The sequence below is a fragment of the Scophthalmus maximus genome, chromosome 6 (genome assembly GCF_022379125.1).
Source record: "Scophthalmus maximus strain ysfricsl-2021 chromosome 6, ASM2237912v1, whole genome shotgun sequence".
NCBI classification, from domain to species: Eukaryota; Metazoa; Chordata; class Actinopteri; order Pleuronectiformes; family Scophthalmidae; genus Scophthalmus; species Scophthalmus maximus.
Genome location: NC_061520.1, coordinates 9,332,112 through 9,348,634, shown reverse-complemented (window position 1 = coordinate 9,348,634; position 16,523 = coordinate 9,332,112). Strand labels below are relative to the sequence as shown.

Here is a 16,523-nt window from a genome sequence, read left to right as displayed (position 1 = left end):
TTAATTTAATGCATTTTATTTAATTTTTGGCCAGCTTCAACCATCTTGCTTCTTTTTTTTTCAGGCATTATATCTCATACAGGGTGCAAGATAATCTTCCATGTGTATAATTTAAGACATAAATTAGGTTGTTTATGTAAATATGAAATTAAATTAGACATAGTAAGAAGCAAACAGCAAACAAAAGTGAAATGCAAAACCAAATGTCTTTGGCAACAAGAAGCGGTATGTGAGACTGTCCTGTGATTGTTTCAAGAATAATGAATAAGTATCAAAGTACAGCTGTAAATCAGATTTTTCTCGAGGCATGCAACGCTCCATCAACTCCATCATCCCGACCATAAGTCTCGTTGTAAAACTACTTTCCTTTTGCGGCTTCAGAGCTCTTTTCCTTCTGCTTTTGCAGATTAAATTTCCCCAGTGGTTTGTCTCATTTGAAAGGCAGAAAATACGTGTAGGCTACAAAATGTGTGCATGACCGTGTTTACTTGTTTGTGTGTGTGTGTGTGTGTGTGTGTGTGTGCGCAGACGCCAGTTTGTGTGTGTGAGCGCTTGCATGTATGTATGCGTTACATATGCTTGCACATTTGCTCATAGTTATCTCTGTGCACGTGTGCTGTATGTGCTCACGCAATACACATGATATATTTGTGTTCACGTACGTCCGGGCTTGGTTGGTCATATTTGTGTGTGCCTGCATACATTTGTGCATTGGTATAAATTTGCAGGCTTGCTCGTGTTTTGTGCTTGTGAAACATGTGTGTTTGTGTATGTGTGTGTGTGGTCCAGACAAAATGAAGCGATTGTTCCCTTCTCAGTCATTTAACATATCAAGTCTTATAAACTTGGTGTCCTTTGTACGTCATGAAACAAAATCATTATTTTTTTTATTAAAAAGGTGGATTTTTCACCATGAAACTGAACCCACCATGTCTCAAAACACTGGTACTGAACAGAGGGTTTTAATGAAGTCAGATCTCCAACAGTCCACTGCTGTTCTCTACTCCGTTAGGTGTGCCAGTCTTCTCATCTCCGTTGGCGATTTGGTCGCCTGCGGGATTGGTGGGTACAGCGCTGGCGTTGAGCTCTGCGGTCTCTTCGCTCCGTGGATCTGCGTCTCCCTCCACGGCCACAGCTTTCCCCTGCATCGCGGTGTCCGCGTGGGTCTTCTGGTGCTTTGAGAGGTGGTCGCTGCGCGTGAAACGCTTGTTGCACAGTAGACAGGTGAACTTCTTCTCCCGCGTGTGCGTGCGCACGTGCCTCTCCAGTTCGTCCGAGCGGGTGAAGCGCTTCCCGCAGAACAGCCAGTTGCAGACAAAGGGCCGCTCGCCGGTGTGCCAGCGTAAGTGGGCTTTGAGGTGGGAGGCCTTGCCGTAGACCTTCCCGCAGCCGGGGATGTGGCAGCTGTGGACCGGCTTCTTCCTCAGGGATGCGGCGGAGGCTCCCAGCCTCTCCAGCTCCTGGCAGTTGGGGCAGTCACATGAGGACCTAGTGGGTGCCCCTCCGCTGTAGCCCCCTGATCCCCTGGCGGGCTTTAGGCCCATGGGACTCTCAATCAGCCCTGAACTTTGCACAGGCTTGGGCTTGTACATGTCCTGGGGCAGCATGTGCTGGGAAGGCTGTAGGAGATGTGAGGAGGAGCCCAGTCCCACAGAAGGGTAAGGCGCTGGGTTGAGGGGCGTAAAGTCGGTGCTGTAACTGGATAACTGTGGGCTCAGGGAAGCCTGCGGTGCTACAGGCTGCAGGGAGGCCTGGAGGCCTCCGTCCGCCTGGGGCTGCGTTGCTGACAGCCAGTTGGAGTTGGGGTGGACGTCCCACCAGGAGGATGTGGCATTAGCAGGGGCCGCAGTAATGCCAGGGTGGATACCGGCTTTATACCAGGAGCCATAGGGATGTGTCATATCCAGTGAGGTATAGACACTAGTGAGGCAATCGGCCGTAGCGTGGGCCTTGGACACTAAAAGAGACGGGTCCTGGGAGACGGAGGTCTGGAAGGAGTGGGAGAAAGGGTTATATTCTGTAGCGTAGCCTCCGGCGGAAGGAGGGGGGCTACCGGTGGGTGTAAGCAGCCCACCACCTCCTCCCCCTCCTCCAGCTGTGGTGAAGGAGCCAGTGTAGGAGTCCGCCAGGCCACTGCCGTCTATGTTCCGTCCGTTCTTCGCTGTCTGAAGGTCAGAGGTCATCGTGTAGGCCTTCTTTAGTGGAGTTGCGCTGCCGGTCTTACCGGGTGTTGCCGAATCCCTGATTGGGCTGGTGCTGCCGAACTTGTTACAGGTAGCAGTTAACATAGCCAGAGGACTGGAGCCATAGCGTGCGTCTTCCTGGGGAGGAGGAGACAAGGGAGAAAATGAGACTGTCTGTCTGCAGGAAATGGCTGCTTGCTGCTGCTGCTTCTGTCAGTGTCAACTCTAATAAAAAACGTATGTGTGACTGCCACCGCCGGCTCTGTTTTCAAAGTGGTCAGGGCAATTTGAAGCGATTGAGTGTTTATGCTTGAGAAGGTTCTGGTTTGCTCGGCAGAGGCAGAATTCCCTCGCTCTTTTGTTTTCGCTTAAACCGCTGTCAACCAGATATTCTTAATTTTTGCATTCATGTTTGTTTTAAACTTTTATAAAAAAAAACAGTGTACGCATTGTATATGTGCACTGCACCCTTTACTGCGACTGTGTCTCAGCTAAGCAGTCACGGACATCTTGTCAAACATGTTTGCTTTTTTTCCTCATGTAACATTGAAGCTACAAAGACAAGCTCATGGTCCTCTATGTCCCCATCGTCCTGTTTGTGTTCTTACAGATTTGGATGTAACCATCACCTCTATGCCACTGTTCCCTGTAAACTTTCAGAATGTTCATTAGCCCTTTGAAAAAGCTACATTTATTTTTCCACTTTTAAATTGATCACATTCATGGCTATATGTTTGACTGACTGAAGAAAGTTGACTTTGCGTAAAACTACTACTACTAATACTACTACTGTTCCTGTTCACAGACATGTGGATATAACTAATGCAAAATCACTAATATATTCCTTATTTAATATTCTGTCCCTATTGAACATCACTGTGATTCTACAATAGTGAGCGTATACTGTCTTTGTTGTACTTTTGATATGTATTTGAATATTTTGATATCTGGTGTGGTATATTATTGTAACACAGTGTCCAGCCGCGCTATCTCTCTATTTTTAATTCTGTAACTTTAAATAAGTGAGAATGGATATCTTCTGCTTTAGACATAAATGCTGGTCTCTGCATGGACGTTCCATAAAAGCAGGTCAGTGGTTATCTCCCTGCCTTACAACACGGTCGAGCCCTTTGCATCCTGTTGATTCAGCGTTCATCACCGACTTATTTCTCTCAACTGATACGTTCATGTTCATTTTCATTCACTGCATGTGAAGTGTAAAGCCTCATGCGGCCGAATGAGATAACGTTGTACTCAACTATCTTTCTCTCAGTTGAATGAATGTGCCCAGAGGGAATGTAAATCCTTGGCTATAAGTTAAAGATGAGCAGAGGGTAGTGAAGTTTAATGATGCTCAGCCACTCTGTCAGCAGCTCAACCTTAAGATGCTTTTAAACATATGAAAACTTATGAAAGCTAAATGTATTTATGGCACATATTTACATTCAATCGTATATTGTCTTTTAGATGCCAACAAAAACCTTCCGATTCCACTTTGGAGCAAAGTTTCCTCACGTCAATGTGCAACTGACTTTATAATAAGCTCCAGCTGGAATTGCAACAATATTCACATCACAAAAGTGGGTTTTGAATGAAGAGAAAGAAGAAGAAGAAGAAGAAGAAGAAGAAAAAAAAATCTACTTACAATTACATTCCCTACCTCCAGAATAGATGCGGCCATCCCTGAGAAACAAAATCCTAAGGAAGCTGAGGGGGAGTGGGAGAAGCGCCGCTCTGCGTCCCGGGACAGTTTGGAAGAAGTTGGGCACGAGCGCGGGGAAGTGTTTCGAGGCGCGCGGGGGGCGGGGCCCGCCCCCTCGTCACAGCCCCTGCGACTCTTTGAAGCCTCGCGAAGGAGCAATAAAAACCCAGAGATGGAGGAACGCGGACGGAGATTGGTGGATAAGAAAAGAGGCACACCCCCCCCCCCCCCCCCGCCCCCGCCCCCCCAAAAAAGAAGGAGAGTGTCGAATCATTTTTTTTAAGATCGAACGCATGGATGGTTTCACTCATCTGTCACCATGTGGACGTTATATTTTCAATTTCATTTTCATAATCTGTTTTCCACTGTGGAGTCCGAGGGGACATCACCTCAGCCGGATTCCTTCTTTCAGATCTCAGGCTTTGGACAAACCGTGCATTCTTATTCCATGCTATCAGACACATCACTGGAGATCTGTGAATTCAAACTAAAGACTAAATCTCTCTGTCGTTCTCGACACACAACAACAGAACACGAAGCCTCGGCCTGCGCCACATAAAAAAAATAAAATAAAATAAATGACACTAAGCGAGTCTGTGGTTTCCGTCCGAGATTTTATTATTCTGGTTTCAACCCTCTCTCTCTGTTTCCAATATTCCTAAATGCAGTTCACTGCCTCTCCAGACATTAATTGTGATGGTTAAAGAGACTGAGCTGCGGAGACGAGCGCAGAAGAAAAGGATGGAGTCATTAAATAAAATAAAGAAGAGATTATCGCATCAAATAAAATGAAATTCCCACCGCGAAATTGACGAGGGGGGAAAGACACGCAGGGTTGTTTCCTCCGGGAGGACGGATGATTTATTTAAAAAAGAAAAGAGGAAATAGAGGATGAAAACTAAAACAAAGTTTGAAAGTGCAAAAAAAAAAAAGAAAAGAAAAGAAAAATGTCCTGCCAGAGACGTGGTATTTCAAAATCCTCCAAATATCTTTTTGTCATGATTAACGTTCGAGTCTGGCATTAATCTTTTTTTTTTTCCCGAAGAAAAAAATATGATAATAATCATTGTTGTTGTTTCGTGTCTTCACTGCTTGCATGCATGTAAACTAACACCAGTGGTCCCTTGTTGAAGCTTGTGTGAGCATTTAAAAAAAATCTTGACACAAATCACAACTTTATATTAATTCATTATGAACTTTATAAATCCAGATGATTATTGAACTTTTCATTTTATTTCGAAATGCACAATGACAAAGCTGTGCTCTTCTTTAGTGGAAGACACAAAAATCTTTCTACATGTAACAATTATTCATACACATTAATAGTAGAAATAAACAGTGTGTACAGATACATTAAAAAATATAGTTATAAAACTATTTATGTAACCGTATATGGTATGATACTAGTGTCACAATACACAAAAGAGGAAAAAGTATCATCTTGATGATTTCTCTCAGAGAAAGTATTAAAAAAAAGATCATCTCAATTAGCATGTGTGGAAGGTTCAATATGAATTTAATAAGTGAAATAGACTGATGTTTCATTAATTTATTTGAATGTTATTTTAATGCTCTTCTTGAATTGTTTGGTGTATATGGGCAAAAGATGAACCTCAAGAGAAAGTGGGGCAGAAGCTCGTCTTTGAAACCGTCAGGCAGGTTCCTTTGGCCGTGTACATTTGACTGATTCCATTTACCGGTTTGAAAAAAATATTGCAAAAAAACCCCTCAACTTTCAGTCTCGAGCGACACAGATTCTCAGCGCCTTTTTGTGGGCGTCTCGTTTTGCTGAAGGAGAGCACAGAAGATTAAAATTGTTGTCAAAAATAAACATATAATTTCTGTCCGTATTTTCTCCTCAATTACAGGGCACGGTCAGAGCTGGGCTTGTCGTTCTGGCGAGTCTGGCCCTCACATGAACACAGCGGCTATATTTGGCAGTCTGTTCTCCGACTGACCTTCATCGCTTTATTTTCCTATTCCAGAAGGGGTGTGAGCAGAAAGAACAAAGGCTGCTACATGCTGCAGTTTACACGGTCGCACGCTGCTACACGACTGCCGCTCGCAGTCACACAAACCTGCCAACCTCACTTCGAGCTGAGGGCAGAGCGTCGCAGAGGTCAGACGATGACGCCGCCCGCTGTGTGTCGGAAATCCATAAGCACGTATAAACATTGATGTCTGATGTGAGCATATTTCATGCCCAACTCCGCATAGATACGCGCGTTGCACGTGGCAACCTTTTCACACTTTCTGAGGGATTTCCTTCCCCTCTCATTTGACACATGCTCTGTTACTGGTGTCTTTAAGTGAAGTGTTCCTTTTCTTCTTAGCGTTCATTAATGCTTCGTGTTTTTAACGTTTCAAGGTGAAATGAGAGGGGAGGCGAAAAAGCTCCTATATTTCTGAAAAGTGGTCTGCAGTGGGCTGCTTCTCCTCATTTTTATAAGACTTGTAGTGATCTGAAACTTTGGCGTGTTCCCATTTACAGTTCCCTTCAAAAGGGAGCCAGTGAGATCTATAATTAGGGAATGCGTTAAGCGCTTAACAGCCTCTTCAAAAAAGCTTTCTCTGCTCTATTTACTATTTTCTGCCCTGTGTGGTTTGGATTCTTGGGCACGTACGGTAGGCACCGCGGGCTTGATGAACCTCTCGGCGTTGGGTGGGCACGATTATCTTACCCAGGGCTGATTATATGTTTCGTAGGGATAGTTATTGTCCATGTGACTCCCATCACATGTATTAGTAGTTACAGGTTTTCATGGATTCGGTGGCGCAGTAGCTCAAACCCCTTTTAAATGCAATTCATGACACACACAAGACTCAAACTCTTCTCTCTGTGCAGGCGGACGAACTCAGGTTAAAAACTCCATGTGAAGACCTGCAGCTTTCCAAAGGTTGTGTTTCACCAGTGTGTTTACATTTCCCATATCATAGGAAAAAATGTCTCAATGTGACATTCGCCCTTGTCATTAAATCTTGGGCCTAGAATTAAGAGAGTCACTTTATTGTCACATTCACCTGACTCTTAATTCTTTAAAAAAACCCAACTGTAATGTCTTCAGTGTTGATCGCAAACTAATGGTGCTGTTTTAATAGATCTTGTATTGAGTCCAAAAACAAAAGACGACTGGATAATATGACCAACGTGATTGGTCGTACATTACAGAACATTCGTATTCACATTTCCTCTGACAGTGGCAGATATTCAATGTGGCGGAAAATGAGAAAGAAAGAGACGTTGACGTTGTAAAGATGTAGTGATTATTTGTTTTTGAAACCAAAATATGTTTCATTTTGATAGGTCATAAAAAAAAAGGTTGTCGTTTGATGTTCACTGCAACAACAAGGAACCCCCACCATAAGCATAATCCTAAACCGATTGTAGTTAAACGCAGCATTTTAATGCTTTTAAAGTGTCAAATCAAAGAAACATTACGTCGATTGTCCACAGTCTTTAGAATTCCAAGAGACCAATGAACGATCTCATACTTATGGTGTTGTCGGTACCGTGTTGTCGGCCTCAGACATTCCGCGAGTCAGGACAATCCCCTTTATGGCGCGTTTGACCCCGTCCCCTCAGGTCAGAGGTACAGGGTTCCTATAGGGCGAAGTGCAATACACTTACATTTTCTTTTGAACCTAGTGCAACGTTCATGCTTCATCGACACGAGAAGGTAATCGGCTGTTGTTTCTGTGCCTTGTGAGTTGTGTATCTGCATATTGTCAATGTATCTTATCCGTGCTCTGCTGTGAGCCGAAGATCCCCCAGAAAAATTAAGAACTGATCTGAACTTTTGTACGAGGCAACGATCTTAAGGCAAGAAGTTCTTGATTACTAGAAGTGTATACGTGGACATACTGACGGTGTCAATCAGTCATCCTTATCGTCATTGAATAAAACGAAAAAAGAAATGGCGAAGCATGTTCAGGATGATTCGATTTTTTCCGCCCATTCATTTCATTGAATTATTCATATTTGCATTACTCACCATGACTTTGTTGTGGTGCTGGCAGCCCACTGTATACAGTATACCAGTTACCGGATACACCATATAGCACAAACAGTTACCATATACACTCACAGTTTTTTCAAAACAGACACATTTCTAATGTTGTGTATAGGGAGACGTTAATTCCTGTTTTTTTCCTTTTTTAAAGTTAGGATGTATGACATAACCTGAAAATCATTTCACTTGGGTTAAAAAACAGGAAGAAATAAGACTTGTCTCTGACATAGACTGTCATTTTCACCAGTGGTCAACTTTTCCGTGCGGACGTTGTTGTCTGAGCCGTTTCACTTTGGCGAAACTTTCCTCTGGTTGCTCTGCTCCACAGACAGTGAAACCGCCGGCGGCGACGAGTCCATTGAAGTGATGGCAGTGAGTGTGCAGTTTGTTTCTCCTCCTCGATGCCGCGTGGTTTCCCGTTGTGTTGCTGTCACCACAGAACTGGACAGGTGTTGAGAGCCTAAAAACGGCACAAGCTTACTGTGTCGCGAGCCAACGAGGCTCAAGTGTGTGAATCAGAGGTGATGAAGCATGGACGGACAAAAGGAACATTGTTGCATTTTTTTACGAATCTCAACACTGGTGTTTCTTGGCCATGCTTGGTCAAGCTCCTTGTTATGTTTATTTGATCAGATCAGATTTCCATATTACAGTTGACCTGTGACAAAATGTGCTATAAACACAATGCCATTGCCTGATTGAAAGTAATGATTTCTATACTATAGTTTACTAAAGCAATGTTAATGTTTTATCATAAAAGAGCATTGAACACCAATTAATTTGAGAACTTTGGCTTATTTTATTAAATAACAAAAAGGCTTTGTGCTATATTATACATTACTGAGTATTTAGTTTGCCGTTTTAACTGAAGATGTGTAGGCAGTGAAAATCACATCCTTTGCAAAGGAAGGAATCAGTAGGCAAAAGAAAAGTATTCTCGGTGGACTTTGTTTCTGATTCTGTATTTTGTGAATTTCCTCTGTACTTTAAACACTCTTCTCTTAAACGTTAAAAAATCAGTCTTAATTTCCAATAAGTATCTTGAATCAATTGTATCGTATTTTAAAATGCAATGTAAAATAACATAAAACTACTACTTTTTTTTTTTTAACCTATGAAGACATTTAAAATATCAGTAGAATACCAATATTTTAGTAGGAAATTGCAAACCTTTCAAGTACTGCAGGCACGCACTACTTCCCATTAGCTTCCTTGTGTACGCTCAAGTACTCGCAAGTTCATCCAGCAGGCAACGTTCTTGAAACAGTAGTGAAAGTTTTTGCCAGATAATTCGTCATGGTGGTAACCCCGAAAGCACAGCAGCAGCACAAAACAAGCCTGAAACAAAGCAGCGGGACTCTTTGGATGTCGGGGCCGTGTCTATACGTCGACATCACATGCCTGGCTTTTAATGTTCCTTTCTTTTGGGGGAGAATGTCCTTCTGTTTTCTACATTTGTTTTAAATTGGCCTCTTGGTAACATTAGGCCATTACAGCAACCGAGTAAGTGTGTATAATGGTGGATCAATGGAATATCTCGCCGTAATGCATTTCCCTTGACATTCCCCTCTGGGCTGCAACCCTCAGAAAATTAACAATGTTAATAATACTGCGACGGAGGGGGAAAATTGAAATGATTAGATGTGTTTTACTTCGCTGCTGATGGAAATGTGGTGAGAGGGAATCAGGGTCAGGGATAGACTTGCCTTGCAGCATGACTCGGTGCTATTTTTCCAGGCTGTGTGGTCAAAGATTCAGAGAGCTTGTCAACGGAAAATGAGAGAGCGAGAAAAGAGGAGAGGAGAGAAAGAGGGAACCATATAGACAGAGAGACTGAGAGAGAGAGACAGACGGGGTGGTGGTGGTGGGTTAAACAATGTACCAGTGAATATCATGTACATTTGTACTTTCTGTGGATGCGGCTTATTATAGCATCAGATATTCGTCACTTAGGCCCTTTGGAACCAGACATGAAAAAAAAACAGGCTTTTGATAAAATGACCTGCCCGGCTCGAGTGGTCTGTACCTATTCTTGAAGCATGTTGGTGGTTTTGAGTAATTCAACCACCAACAGGCTGCATTTCAACCAGTGGACAGAACATGTCCAGTCACCAGACATGGTGGTGATCACATTTAGCAATGAGGAGAAAGTAATCCTTTCCCTAAATGAAGAATTTTTTTTTTTCTCCCCACTTTCGTATGTGGACTTTTTGTACGAATGCGAGAAGCGATGAAGGAAAAGGTTCAAAACTTTGAACATTGTTTCTGAACGAGCAACATAATCTCAGTCTGACGTCCCCTCCCCCATCACAGTCTAGTTCGTTCCCGTCTCGCTGTGATGTTTCTGTGACCACACGTCAGAAATAATCCCACACGGCACTTGGGAGACATTAATTGTTTCCCCGTATGAAATGTTATGGCAGAATGACTTTATTATCCCAATCTGGACTCTCGAAAAGTTGTGTGAAATGCTGAAAATGCTGTTTGTCGTGCAGGGCATTACATTCAAGTATCAGCTCTAGATACTCAGAAGTCCATCTAGTCCCAAACAAATCCCAGTCCACCGCCTTCGTGCTGTATACAAGCCGACATCTGGCCTGTAATCTCCCCGTCTGTCGCGGAGACCTGTGGCCACCTAATGACCCCGACAGGCGTCATGCATGCAATTGCTCAGGGATGGCGCAACGACTGCAATGACAGTCTCTTTCAATATTTCTTTATACATACTTTGTGAAATGAGAGGGACTTTGGAGGATTACTGTGCTTTCGACTGGACACTGCAGGTTAGGAGCGAGTGGCAGAGTTGGACACTTTTGGTGACTTTTAATATCTAAAGCAACTTCTGCTGCAAAAAAAGGATTTCATGAATTTTAAATGAAAACACATGAAAATACATTTTTTTAAATCATCCACATCAGGCCTTTCATACAAATTAAAAAAATATATGTTATTTTTGCTTGATGGTACTATTTGTAGTGAATAATGTTATTTCATGGCAGTGATGTGGGAGTAAAAATGCAAAAACGTTCAAATGTTGTGTCGTATTTATGGTCAGGGTTGAGATCCGAAAGATATTGTGACTTGTAATTTGACTCTGGACTTAAAGGTCACAGTATGCTTCATATGAGGGGACTTGTCAGATCATCAAACAAGCGACTGAGTGGATGTTTTGACCAAAAACAGCCCTGTGATCTGATGAAACATCGCAGGGGGTCTGCGTTGACGGGGGCTTGTTGCTTCAGGCACTGGTGAGGCACTCAGTTGGATCCAGGAAGTCCAGTTTGAGGAACAGATCTGTGACCCTGAAGGCCTCTCCGGTGCCAAACAACTCTCATACAGGATTTTACAAATCTTTTTACAATCTTTTGCCATGAAGAATGCATGTCATGTAATTTACGGCGAATATGAGCATGACTTACCAACGCAGCAGCTTGCCGGATGATATCATGTTTCATGGCGTCAAAAAAAGCTGAACCTGGCTCAGTGATTCATTTAAAATGTTCTAATATGTAGATCTAGCAAGAGCAGAGCTGATCAGAGGAGCGGCTCAGAGCCTCTGTGGATTTGGGCAAGTGGACCTGGCTCTGATGAAAACCTCTGGATCGTCTGATTTTGTCAGTGTGAGCCTCCACGGTGTGACAGCTGCTCCTGCCTCCAGCGGAGGACTGTGCTGGGCCGCCTGAGCACGTTTGGCCCGTGCTGGGGGCATAGTTGAGAGCGGCGACTGTTTCGTCGTGACATCACCAAGTTTACACAAGTCCCGTTGGCTCGTTTTAAAGCACAGTTTCCTTTGTGCAAAAAGACACTGAATGAATGATTGATTGCGCCTGAACATCTCTTTGGAACAGCTTTAAACTCTATTGCCTTTTAGAGGAAATTCCACACAAGCTAGTCCATGTCAAGCAGACCCTCACGGGTGCAGACTTCTTTTCTGAGGGTTAAGACTTCCGATTGCGATTAGTCGGTTAGGGTTTGAATTACATTTTCTTGCTGGGATCACTCTGATCAGTTAACTGTTTTCCGCTCTCTAGGATATAAACTCTTGTAGATTTCTTTGAACACAGTCCTGTCAGAAGATGCTGAGCTGTACTGTACCTCAGAGGGCAGACCACCACCCTTCCCCTCTCCCGCTGCCGGTTTATACATATTTAGTCAGTGCCCCCAGACTCTGACAGCAGCTGGTGCTGAGGTTTGGGCGGGAGCTCATTACTCCTTGGCGGAGCCCCGACAAAAAGAGGGGTGGGTTTTTAAAGGGAGTAAATTGAGGTTTTTCTTTTTCTGGGTCGCTTTATTTCGAACGGCAAATCCAACATTGTGTGATCTGTTCCATGTGTCGTGTGTGTGCCACCAGCAGTCATCGCTCGTCCCCTCACCCTGGAAATAACTTATGCTCTCCTTGATTTAATGGCCTTCCCTCGTGGATGTTCTTACTGTGCGGAAATAACCGGGATTTGACTTTGTATTTAGGAGCATAATCCTGTTTTGAAAGTGTTTTTTTGGAAAACATTCCTTTTCATTTTTTTTTTCCATTTTTCACAGCAGCTTTTCTTGTTTTTAAAATACGTATTGTTTTACTACAGTGACACGGCACTCAGACTCAACTTATATAAAATCATAATTTCTACATTTTTTTTTTACAGGTTTTACTCAGTGAATCTCGTAAACTCCAAACTTGCACATTGCGGTAACTATAACCGTGATCCACTTCAGCTCTGCGGTCCACCGCTCACAAGACAAAGCCTCCATCTCTTTAGCTCTTTTGCTCCTTGCAGAGGATCATTCAAAGCGTTACATTTGATGTCTTAGTGCCATAATGATGTGGTTTGGTGGACTGGAACTATCGTTTATTTATGAGAGACATATTGCACTGCAGGAGAGGGATAATGTCTTCAAGTGGGTCAAAAGAGTGCGTTCGCCTCTGTGTTCCAGACGGGTGACCAAGAGTATCATATATCCCTGTCTATTGAGTGATTGTGTGCAACCGGAGTGAAGCGTTCGTGACTTGTGTTTCCTCTTTTGGAGAGGAGACTGATGTGGGGACTTCCTGGTGATACTGATCAAGAAGAGAGAGGGGGGAGTTGTGCAATAAAGCAGGGCTCGAAAATTGTCCAAATTAGAGCTTGACATTATGCAAAAAGGTCCAGATTTTGGATGTGCAGCAGGCTTGAGCTGGAAAAAGTCTGTAAGTACTGACAGAAATGGTGAGAGGAGTGGGTAGGGCATACAATACATAAATAGAATGACATTATAGGTAGGTAAAATAAGCAGGTCATACCTAAAGGGGACTTTATTACTTATAACCTAAAACCCCTAAAATCAAAACAAAAAGGCCAAGCCGCACCATATGTGTGCAAGAGGAAGCTCAAGTCTTTTCTCCTTTAGACCACCCAAAGCTTTACCCACACACTCGCCTGAATAACACTGAGACTGCGCAGGTCTAAATCAACCAGACTTCACATATATTTCACAAGATCTTGGAACTACGTTTAATACTTTCAGTTAATCTATTCTTTTATTATTGGGAGAAACACCAAACCACACAAGTAAAACAGACAGATTAAGGTACCGGGACGTGGAGTTTTATTTGCGTCGAAGGAAAACTGCCTTGTTGAACAAAAGTTTGGTTCAGGAAGCAAGATGGGATTTTCTTTTTAGTTTCATCTATGAGATAAACAGTTTCTCCGCACTGACTCAGTCTACTGGAGTGCAAATGTAGAAATTCTCCCAAAGCCCACGGCACTTTGACTGAAAATAAAGAAGAAACCGTCCTTCCCCCCACTTGCCTGAAGCCACAGCATGTGGTCTACTCTGTTGCTGCTCTAAAAATGGCAGGCGGGCGGCCTCGGGAGAAGCCCAGAACAGCCTCCACCGTAATGGCCGTGTGGGTGTGGCCCCTCGTAGATGGCTTTTGAGGGGGCCCCTCCCGGACGCCCGCACCCCTTGCCAGCGCCCAAGGGCTCCAGGCTGCCTGACCAGAGACACCGCGATGCGGCCCACGCTGAACCCAGGCCGAGCCGGGCTAGGGTGGGCTGGGCCAGGACAGGACCAGGACAGGATGCACAGCTGCTCCACGGCAGGTTCCTGCACTCCTGCCCTCTGCTGGGGTCACGGGGGAATAGGACAACACAAAAATGTGTGCGAGCATCGGCCGTCAAAGCCATGTATTTCAAACGGAAGGGATTTATTCATTTATTTATTTAATTTCTTTAAACAGAGCCAGTTGCTCCGCTAAGGTGCATTTAAACAAAGACAGAATTTGTATTTACTCTCATGCACTTATTGATCTGTTTGTCTCAATGTTGTCATTTTGATACTCTACAAAAACATTTTAATAAAATAGTGGCATTCCTCTCTCAAAAATTAAAAAAAATATGAACATTGCAAACAAGTCACATCATTTTTAAAGATTTGAACTATGTTGGACCATATGACATTTGATCACAACTACACAAGCACTTTAATGTACTTAAAGTAAATATATAGTACTTTTCTTGAGTATTTACATATGATGCCACGTTATAGTTCAACTCCACAACATTTTAGAGACAAAGTTCGTGCGTTTTGTTGCAACACATTTACTTGATGAGTTCATGAAATATGATGCATTGCAATAAATGGTAAAAAGCTGATTGCACATAAATGAATCAATGATATTAATCTGTTATGCAATGATAACACATAGGATCCACCACACTGACTACCCTTTGATTTTGCTTTTGGTTTAAGAATATTCTGCCAACAATTCTTTTGTGTAAGTAATTCTAAAAACGATTGTAGGACTTTTACTTGTAGTGACTTTTAGATATTTTTTAACAATATCAAAGAATCTGATTACTGGTTCTGCCACTGTAACTTTTGAAGTAAAACAGACAGTAGTAGGTGCCTGGCAAAGACTGACGCCAAAAAGTGAGCCCATGAAATGAGCTGGTGTGCTATGTGCTGACATTTCTGCTGTTTTAATGTGGTGAAGAGAAGGCTTTAATCCTTAAAGGGATCTTTGGCAGGTCAAACAAACACAGTGCAATTCCATGTATGTACCCCGTGGAAGAGTAGCCTGTCATTGAAAGAAACATACAGCGACGATCCCTGAAGAACACCGTCTATCTGAGCTCCCTCTTCACATAAAGCCCTGTAATACAGAGACAACTGACGCGTCGGATGAGGCTTTGTCGTGCAGTGTGAGCGGAATAGTCTTGAATAGAGTTGCAGCATTTCATTTCACACTTTCTGTCAGATGCATATCATGTTCCAATGTCAGATGTCCATATTTAATGTGGCCAAAGTTTAAAATCATGAGGCAAACATGGAAAAGACCCCGCGAGACAAAAGCTCAGGTGTCTGAGGTTTTATTCTACTTCTGCAACAAGCCGACAGCTCATCAGAGATTTCTTTGTATGTAATGCAGTTTGATCTTCCAAAACAGTCGACTTGAGTAGTATTATAGGCTTTTAATGTTCTCCAGCATACAAATAACCAATGGTGCAGGTCCACTATACAACATTTACTCATTCCCAACACATACAACCATTAACTGGGCCATATATAGAAAATCTTTATTGTACGGATTGTGATTGAAAGACGATGGATATGTCCACACCGATACGTTTTCATTTAAAAAAAGGAAAACCATTTCTATCCAGAGGAGCTCGGCAGCTTTTTTAGCTCAGTATCAGAAATAATCCCTGTCTATACTTACAAACCAGAAAAGCCCATATCACACGACCATCCGCACACTTGCATGTGCTTGCAAATAGGAAGCAGAATGTCTAAAATACTACTCATGAGAAATGATGACGGTTAAAAGTAAGACCAGTGATCTCTTTGCTTTGACCAAAGATGAGGTGGAGCTGTTACTGAGAGAAAGCTCAGTAAGACCCAATAAGGGAGCAACCTTGGGTGTGTGCATCATCATTTCCAAAAGCCTCAGTTAGAGTAGTGTGGACGACGGGCGTTAATGTAGCAAATGTATTAGAGTAGACTAACCTCATTCCATTTCACACAATAAGCACAATAAACAATAGGGGAAGGGTGTAATATTTACCTAACACATCCGAGACATCTTGAGGAGGCCTGAGCGGATGGTGCTCAACTGAGGGGGGCTGCATAAAAGGCAGTTTGAGATGAATAAGAACTTTTTTTTTGAACTGGGAACCATGCAAAGCTACTCCAGTGGAGACCACGAATAAAAGCTATTCTTGAGATGAGCATAATAGTTGCCCTTTAACCATGACCATACAGCTGACATGCACTAACCATGTGTAAAACATCACTGCACGGGTTGGGTTTTGCATGTAGAAACTGCATGCGATGTGATGGTAACACGGCCTGATCCATGATAGTGAGTGATAGGGTGAAGCCAGCCAGTCACCTTCTGGTTTGAATCAGCGGAAAGGGGATTGGAGGGGGGTCGCTCTCGGTAGGTTGGCTTTTATTGCTTCTCCCCTTTGGTTTTAAACAGATCTGCCTGTTTGTGGAAGTGTGGCTGGCGGTTGGCTCCTCAGCTGGCAAGGCAGCGGTGTTTAATTGCTCTTTGTTGTGGCAGGTTGGGGCGGGGGGGGGCTCTGTGGTCGCCACTTCACAATGGCGCTCTGGCCTGCCAGCACACATATGCACGCACACACGCATGCA

At 43.3% G+C, this 16,523-nt stretch overlaps 1 protein-coding gene across 2 annotated transcripts; it reads right to left on the bottom strand.

Moving 5' to 3' along the window:
- sp7 (Sp7 transcription factor) lies at positions 1 to 3,961 on the bottom strand. 2 transcript variants are annotated; one of them, XM_035631399.2, is made up of 2 exons: positions 3,829 to 3,961; positions 1 to 2,321 (listed from the first exon to the last, which is right to left on the bottom strand). In XM_035631399.2, the coding sequence occupies exons 1-2, from the start codon at positions 3,862 to 3,864 to the stop codon at positions 972 to 974; spliced, it is 1,386 nt and encodes a 461-aa protein (XP_035487292.1). In that variant the 5' UTR covers positions 3,865 to 3,961; the 3' UTR covers positions 1 to 971. The 2 variants fall into 2 exon arrangements, with proteins under 2 accessions (XP_035487292.1, XP_035487293.1); XM_035631400.2 differs by having other exon boundaries at positions 3,844 to 3,948.
- Positions 3,962 to 16,523: the final 12,562 nt, after the last annotated feature.